Source organism: Aptenodytes forsteri, unplaced genomic scaffold (assembly GCF_000699145.1).
Source record: "Aptenodytes forsteri isolate BGI_AS27 unplaced genomic scaffold, ASM69914v1 Scaffold15, whole genome shotgun sequence".
NCBI lineage: Eukaryota > Metazoa > Chordata > Aves > Sphenisciformes > Spheniscidae > Aptenodytes > Aptenodytes forsteri.
In genome coordinates this window covers 19,745,555-19,754,809 of record NW_008795129.1, presented here as the reverse complement: position 1 = coordinate 19,754,809, position 9,255 = coordinate 19,745,555, and the positions used below count along the sequence as shown (strand labels likewise).

Here is a 9,255-nt window from a genome sequence, read left to right as displayed (position 1 = left end):
TTTGCATTTTTTATTCCAAAATATTTATCTGCTTCCAGCTACTGTGAGATAAGCTGTGTACAACTTTATTGCTGTTCTATAGCCTAAAGGTTACTGTGGGTTTTTTTTTCTTTTATAGTACTGATATCTACCTAAAAAGCTTTATGGCCTTCTGGAATAGGGTATCATGCATGAAGAACTACTCTTTCATTTGTTATGAATGTTACAAAAAATTACTGATACGAGAGGATCCCAGTTTAGTGAAATAGAAACATAAGCAGTAGTAAACTGTGACTTTAATCTACAGTAACGCTGTAGAAGAGCTGCAGTATATTGTGAAGTTTAGGACTAGAATGGAAGACTCCTGTGGCTATTGTTGCTTTTTAAAAAAACAAATTTATTCTTTTATGGAAAAATACTAGTCTGGTGATTGAACACTTTATTTAAGAAAAGAAAAAGAGAAACACAATAGCAAAAAAAAACCCCAAAACCCAATCAAAAAACCCCTAGCTAAAAATTTTAAATTATATTTGATATTTATGGAGCTCTTCCACTAGAGGGTGGCAGTGTCTTTCCTTTGGTGTAAGGCTGTGCCTGTGGAATCTTTTCTGTGTGGACTTCTCTGTGTGTACACATACTTTATTTAAGAAAAGAAAAAGAGAAACACAATAGCAAAAAAAAACCCCAAAACCCAATCAAAAAACCCCTAGCTAAAAATTTTAAATTATATTTGATATTTATGGAGCTCTTCCACTAGAGGGTGGCAGTGTCTTTCCTTTGGTGTAAGGCTGTGCCTGTGGAATCTTTTCTGTGTGGACTTCTCTGTGTGTACACATTGATAACAATAATAGAGTATATAAATGAAGAATGAGTTTAATATGATATCTGGGATATATGTAATAGTATTACAATTCTTACTATAGGCTTTTCTATTTCAGGTTACTTATGTTTGGATCCTATGAAAGAGAAACAAATGTTCATTGCACAATGGAGCTGAGCAGTAATGTTTGGGAAGAAAAATCAAGAAGTTCTATTAAAACGGTAAAAAAGGGTATAACCGTTGCATATTGCAGTATGTCTTAGCTCTTAATACATTGTCTAGAAAGAGTGTATCTTTGGACAATCAAATGGGTGATATAGCAGAAAAAAAAAACACAACCAAAACATAACAGACCTGTTATATTTACTTTTTAATCCAAAGTATTTCACTGTCAAATTGACATGTATGGATAACATCATGTTCAGTTACCACAACTGTGCTTGAAAATGTACCTGGTTTGAATATATTGTCAACTGTCTGTCTGCATTAAAACAAATAGTGTAAAATATGCATTCTTATAGTCCTGTTATGTTTGGTTGGGGCAATGTTTAGAAAACAGTGAGTAAGATTCACCTGTCTTTCACTGGCCAGTAGTGTATTCCCTTCTGATGTGAGTGTTGAAGACGTGTGTGATCAGAGGGAGCTCGTGACTGACTTCCTTTTCCCCTGCATTTTGTGAAAATGTAGGCAATTGCCATAGCTCTCTAACTTTTTTAGAGCATATGAATCCTGCCCTGTCTGCTAAAGAAAAACACTTCTACAAGTGTCTGCAAATACAGAAAGTAGTATTGGTGGTATTGTAAGTTAATGTTTTACTGATTATCATACTTGATAACATAAGTTTAGCAGCATACAGCCTACAAATTGCTTTTCTTTTTTTGTGTGTGTGTAAGGATGAGGGTTACCTTTTTTTCCTCAAACAAGAGGTGCAATGTATGAAAGCCTTTCAGTTTCACATCAGAGTGATATTGTGGCAACCGTCAAGTTGAATTGAGCTTATGCTGAGCAATAAGTAATGTGCCTACTGGGGGGGAGGGGGGAACCCACCAAAAGCTAAAAGCTTTAAAAAGACTTTAACAGTTGATTTCATACAAAGAAATCACTGGAACAAAAATCAATGTCCAGCGTTTTACCCTTTGCTATCTGAGTGCAACTAGCTTAAGCCCTGTGCCTTTGTTATATCTGACTGGACTTGTGTTTGGAGACAAGCATCGTTTTTCCACTGGAGCAGCAAGAATCCAGAACTTCAGCATCTCATTCAGTTTCTGCAATAAAATTCCACTTTACATTGTTTTTAAAACTCCTTGTGATAAATGCTATGATGCCTGTTTTCAGCTTACTGTTTATTATGTTTTGCCAAAAAGGGTGTATGGCTGAGCAACAGACAGAAAGCCTCTTTTTGTTGTCTTAGCTGCTGTATTCTTAGTCAAACGAAAAACTTGAAGGGAGGGTAGAGGTTCACCTATGCTCTCTTAGGAACCTGTAATGCTGCATGGCAATTAGCTTTCTGTGTGTGGCAGAGAAATGACAAGTGGGGAGCCTGCAGCTGGAGTGCAGACCGAGAAACTGCAGGGAACTTTCTCAGAGCGTGGTTTGGCAGCGAGACATCATAGAAACCGATGGCAGCTCAGGACTATGTTCTCCAGAGTTGTCTCTGTCTTGGCCCCCTCTCTACCTGCTCTTAACACAGTCAGTGGTGTTTATGCGGTTGTGAGTTAGCCATTTCAACTCCCTGAATTGGCTTGCTGCATGATAGCTCCAGTGTCAGTGGAAAGGAGAAAGAAGGGTGGGATGGCAGCAGCTTCAGCTAGTTTAAGCTGCTGAAGGATGGCACCACCAGAGGTGATGGCATAAAGCGTTCCAGTGGTCCTGAGAGGAATTACTGAGTTTGCTTAATTCTGGAGGTTGCTAGACTTCACTGAAGCACTAGGCAGGAGGTAGATTTGAGTAATTTATTTTCAGACCTTCTTGTTTAATCTGTTTTATGCAGCAGTTTTTAATTTTAACTTTTTCTGGTTTGTTTTAATATAAAGGTTTAAGCCTCTTTGCATGATCACATAAGGATAAGGTAGGAGCAATTCAGCCTTAGTAGTCTGGCCAGTTCATAGTTTTAACCCTTTCCTAATAATAATAAATATTTCAAAATTTTCAAGAAACAAGCAATACAGCCAGGGTTCAAAAAAAACCCAAAAACAAACCACCACCAAAAAACCCGACCAATTTTGTGATCTGGACCAGATCCTGCTAATACTTACCCATGTGAATGACCCTTTTGTTGCGATAAGCTGCATATGAAACCATGCACAGGGCTGCAGGGTTGATGCTCTACCGATGACAGTGTCAGTAAACTGATTTACCATTATGCTTCTCTGGACAAATTAATCTGTGTTTATTTTTGGATAATTTTGAGTAGCAATGTTGGAATATATTCTTTTACACTAACAACAGAAGAGGAAAGAAAAAACACTCTGCAGACAGTGTGGCACTGGTGTGTTTGTGACAGCAGATGGCAGTAGGACTAAACTGATGGAGGGTGGAATAGCTCCTTTTTAAAAAAAAAAAACCTACAGAAAAGTACTCAGGGTGAGGCTCTCAAGAACTCATCTTCTGTTTGAGCATCTAAAATGAAATGGCAGGTCTTTAAAATTTCTTAAGCTTTTGGAAATCTGGCCTGCAGTGTACAGAAAGGTTTTCTATGCATCTGTGTTGCAGTCCTTCATTAAGCATAGGTCAAACACACCCTGCCAGAGAGCAGAGATTCCTTGATTTGAGCTGCTGCATCTCTAGCTCTGCTGTCAATATGAAGCATTCACTGTGTGCAACCACCTTGAACTTTAGGCCACTAGATAGGCAGCCTAATTTTAAGATCCTGCTTTTGAAAATCTTGATATGGTAGAATATGGAAACTGAAAATTAGCAACTTGCAAAACTACTTTTTGCTTCCCAACTTATATTCAACAGATGTAGTGAAATCATGGAAGCGTCTTCCTTAGGAAATCAGATCTTGCTGATTTCCTCTGACAAGAGTGTTGCCAAAGACCCCTAACAAAATAAGAAGTGTTGCTAACACACTTAACATTGGAGTTTAGTTATTTTTCTGAGAAATGATAACTGTGTGAATAGTTAAACAGGAAGCCTTAAAGAAAAGACGTTGTGATATTTTCCAAACAAAAAGTTTACTTGTATCATTGATCATGGATTTTTAGCTCTAATGCAGTGCTAACCACAAGGCAGCTGATCACAATACTTAATATCTTTCTAATATGAAATCCTTTTAATGCCCACGTGTGCAATAATTATTTAAGATGAAGTTGTTAGACTTAACTTCAGAAACTATGGAGGAGAAATGATAGACCAAGTTGAAGTAAAAAGTAGATAAATTTGTGCTGGTTTAAAAGCATCTAATTTATAAGAGCCTCATACATCCTCTGATCCAGACTATGTTCTACAACGGTCCCGAGGAAAATTCTCATAACTTTCTATACTTCCTGGCATTTTCATTTGTTTTATTATGTTAGTAGTAGTGATAAAAGATTAGACAGGTTTAATACTTCATAATGAATTTTGGTGAGACTTTAATCTGATCCCATTATTTATGGAATATTAGTAAATGTCAAAATTGGTTTTGAAAAAAGATGCTGTGTTATTGAACATATCTGGAGCATTATTGAAGTGTCTGTTACAATACAAAGGTTTCTCAGGCTTCTAAGCTGTTTATCAAATCAATCTGAAACACCAATAAGACTTCAGAGAGGTGATTTGGCACATTCCCATGTGACACATGTAAACACCTAACTATCTTAAATCCAGCAGCATGTACTACTAATTAACATTAATCACTGCATTGCTATGCAAAACTTAATTATGTATGGATAGGATGTAGTAATTAGACAGCATTAGCAGCATTGGATTACTAGACAGGTGTTCTATGACTAAATAATTAGATATGTCTAAATAATTAGATATATGTTTGTAGATATTAAATGGAGGCTGTGTCATAAATGTGAATGGTTATGTCCACTGAACTGCCAGTTAGCAACAGCAGATTGATTTCTACAACCAAAAAGAATTGTTCTATTTTTCCTTGGAGCACATTTGTTTAGAGCAGGCCCCTGGCCTTGTTACACTTGGTGAGAACCTTGCTCCTGACTTTACCTGTGCCAGCACTTCATGTATAGTGTTGTGAAAGAATAATGTAATTTTTCAGCAGAAACTGAAGTTGCTCTATGAATAAAAGGAAAATATAGTCTGCCTACCTTAAAAGTGGTAGAAGAGTGGACATACTAATACCTCAAGGTCATTTCGAAAAAGAATAGTGTAATTTTTCAGCAGAAACTGAAGTTGCTCTATGAATAAAAGGAAAATATTCTGCCTCTACCTTAAAAGTGGTAGAAGAGTGGACATAGAAATGACCTTGAGGTATTAGTAACAGAGAGGTTAGCTTTGCAGCTGTAAGTACCCCTTATGTTGCCTATGCAATGCCTTGACTGCTCTGTGGATGCTCGGCTGTCCAGAGTGTGGTGAGTGCTGGCACTTTCCTCTGGTTCCAGCAGTGCAGAGAAGAACGAATCAAGGGTATAGTTGTATAGGAATGAGAACCTCGGTTCATATGAACTGCTCTACATATCTTGGTAGTCATGTTGCCTTTCTTAGGTACTGATTCTTTTTGACGGATAAATTTTCTACAATTGTAGAAACTATTGCAAATAGACTGTTATCTTCTGATACTCTTATACCCAGGAAGCATGTACAAATTGTAAATGTTTTGTGGGTTTTTTTTATTGGTTGTATGAATGTAAAGTAATGGGGGAGAGGTGCTCAACTGCAAAACTAAATGTATCCGTACCAAGTTTTCTTCTAAGTCTGTCTTTTTTTTTTTTTTAATAGAAGTTCAGAAGCGCAAGAGAATCGTTATTGATCTTGAAATAATCAAGTTAGGTAATCTAAGAAAACACCTTTAAATTCTGGTTGCAACTAATACGTTTTCTGAGGTGGTACTGTAGGAGTAGCCACAGTTTTGTATTCCTAAAGGTAGTAAGTGGTGGTGTTTTTGTTGGCGGGTGGTTTTTTTTGTTTGGGGTTTTGTGTTTGTTTTTTTTTTTTGAAACCCCTTCTGTAAATACTAACTTTAGCAATACAGAAACTGCATTTCATGTTCTGCAAAGTAAAAATTTCTATCTAAAATGCCACATCTAATAGCCCATAGGACTTTACTTTTGCAGCAGTTGTCTCAGGAGCACACAAATATCCTCTGAAGTAACCTAATAATAGAAGGAAAGAATTAGGATAAGCATCCCACCACTTTTTTAGGCATTCTGCTTGATGTTTTCTCCAGTTCATTCTGAACATTGTGGTCAGTGCTGGAATAACTGAAGGGGAGGACCAGTGACACTGTCTTTCAGTATCGCACTCTGAATTTGTGCATGCGTATGCATACATATATATGGGCCATAACCTCACCAAAAGAAGTGGAGATTATCTTGACAGATATGGCCTTTTATAGGTAAATTTAATGGTAACTTTGAAATTGCTGTAGGCAGGCTGGTTGGTACCTGTTTATAAAAACAAAGCAATATTTCTCAGCCTTTCATAAAACTAAATTTCCTTTATCAGGGATTAAGGGAAACTTAAAGGTATTCCAGTACTGTAAACATATGAATGTAAAATGAGAAATAATGTAAATCAAATCCAGCACCTTCTGAAATGAGTTGCCTGAAGATACTAAACTATAATGTCGAAATTTGAAGCAACTGTGAAATGTTAATTTGTAAATACATGGAGTTAAATGCCTCACAGTTGGCATTTCAGTGTGCTTATTTAACAGCCTGCCATTTCAGTATTTAATCCTATCAAAAGAAAGGAGGAGGATTAGAGCAAGAGAAGCTTTTTGAAAATGTCACTTTTTATGAAAATTCATGAACTTGTAAAATTTGATAATATTTGTAAATACAATAGGGAATAGTTTTGAGATTTGTGCCTTACATAATATTCTGTAATCCATCTTTCAAATAAACTTGAAGGCCATCAGGGTTTTTTCTGTCTCATCTTAAAACATTTGAGCTTTTTGACTTGGGGCTTCAGAAGGCTTTTCTGTGATTTAATGAGACCTTCTGTGAAAATGCACTGTAGTTCTTTACTGCTCAGAGACTATTGAATATGAACATTTAAAAAAACCCCCAAAAACCCCCAACTAACAGCTTTTTTTTTTAGTGCATGTATATTCAGGTAGTTGTTTAGAACCAGATGTCATCACTCCAGTCACAGCCTGACCTGATACTTCTTGCCTGCTTGTAAACCGTTCAGAAGCTATCATGTACTGCATCCTTGGACATGCGTACCCTCACCTGGGACAGGTAGAAAGCAGTGCTCACCACGCTTTACTGCATTTGGCAGCAGATGATACTAAATGCATCATGTGCATCCAAGTCTGTAACTTCCCTTACATGCACCTTCTTTCTCCTTTTGTCCACGCTTGAAGTCGTGATCGTTCTGAGCCTCCCCTGGAGTGCTGCAGAGGTTGACTGCTTGCAATGAATCCATCTTGCTGAGTTTCAAATTTAAAATACCAGATGAAAAGATTAACAAATAAAATGACTTGAGTAAGAATAATCTGTAATGAGCAGGGCTTAATGCTCCGTGTGTGTGCTTGTGCTTCCCCATGCCCAACTCTTACTATGAGAGCTGCCAACAGAACTCATCAAAACTCAACCCCACATTTGGGAAGAGAAGTTCTGCAGCCAGATTCTTGTCTCGTATAGTGAAATAAGTCTGTTTTGAAGCCACTTAATTCCAGTCTAAATCTCCATTAAATTTTTGTAACCAAGTTGTATTGCAGCTGCCACTGGTAATACTGTCTATTCAGTTGGGGTCTTCTGAGTTGATATTTTGCAGGGTGTTGTACTGCCTGAAAGCGTAGTACTGACCTCCTCCCGATTCATCAGAAAGAGTCATGAAAGAGGCACAAGCCTTTTAGATGGCTGTGTTGGGTGAATTCACCTTTGTAAGACCTCTCTGTATGACTGTTCTAGGACAAAAATTATATAAAACTTCCAAGCTTGATCAGGGATTAGTTCTGTTCTTTTAATGCTTTTTACAGAGCTGTTAAACAACATTCATTTTCGCTGTGTGTTTTTTTTCCTTGGAGGATACTCATGTAATAATCAACCTGTAGTAGAGTCTGAGTTACCTTTTAGTTCCCTGTCTTCCATATCCTCCTGATAGTACCCAGTTTGAATAGCAATTGTAAGCTTTTCTTGTCATACTTTTTAACTTACAACTTCATATTTAGACTATAAAACTATTAAGTAAACACTAAATGATACCTTTTCCTTAAAAATGCGTGTAAAAGCTAAGACAGGCACACTGTTTTAGTGTGTCACTAGATGTGGTGCTGATGCCTTTTTTTTTTGTATTCTTGACATCTGTTCTGCTACATGTCCAAATATTGGATGCAGGAAAGAGTTTTTTTAAGTAGGTTTTACAGCAGCTGTTTCTCATTTGCAAAGAAATTGATTTACAGTGATAGCTGATCTTGCTAAATAAATAGATGGTTGATGCATGAAAGCTAACTTTGTTTGTATAAACAGTATGGCCTATTGTAAGAGAGATAAGTGTTTTTGACCAGAGTAAACAAAGTAGTTTCTGGGTAATTCAGTATATTTCTGGAATGACTTTCTAAACTATTTTGTTACGTCCTATTGCAAAGTTGTATGGCCACATGAGCCAGCAGCTCAGGTTGGTGACTGCTGCACATGGCTGGACTGGAAGGGGAGGGACTTAGTTAAACAGAGATATTTACAACCACCTTTGGAAAAATAAGCTGTTGTCATTCTCATTGGTTTGTAGTTTGTTTTTTCCTCTTTGGTCTTCTAGTTTACTTTTTAAATATATTTTTTTCAGAGCACTTTTATAAAAGTTAACCTCTTATTAATGTACTAGGTTTTTTCTTTTTAGATTGAGAGATTGGGATCTGTTCCTATTAAGGACGTAAGAATTTGACTGAAACTAATTTACACATTTGTATGGATTTTAGTGATGATGTAATGTTTCCTTACCAAATCAGGACCTGACCAAGTAAACTGTCGGGCATGTCGAAAACTGTTGCCTTCTGTTGGTGAATGGTTATGTCTCCCAAAATTACAAATTATGAGCCTGTGTTCGAATGTTTAATTACTGAACAAAAATGTGTTTTCCAGGTTGTACCAACACAAAGAGAGCCTGGGGGAGCAGGTGGAAAGAGTCTTGGGAAGGGGGCCCGTGGCTGTGAGTAAAAATACTTGTTAAGAAATAGTGAGGTGCTGGCACTTGCTCATATGCTCTCCTAAAACCAGGTAACTTCTAAAAATCAGAGAGACACATGTAGGGGTTTGACACATGATGAAGCTGTAGGGGTGTTTGTTTCCGACTGCAAGTTGCCCAGTGGTAACTTGTCTATGAGTTACTCTCACAAGTAGTTC

General features: G+C 37.1%; 1 protein-coding gene across 1 annotated transcript in view; it reads left to right on the top strand.

The window, feature by feature from the left end:
- PDZD8 (PDZ domain containing 8) overlaps positions 1-9,255 on the top strand; it is a 145,086-nt gene that overhangs the window by 103,652 nt on the left and 32,179 nt on the right. The window contains exon 4 of the mRNA XM_009278096.1: positions 918-1,020. Within this exon, the coding sequence (XP_009276371.1) occupies positions 918-1,020 (103 nt within the window). The remainder of the gene's footprint in view (positions 1-917; positions 1,021-9,255) is intronic.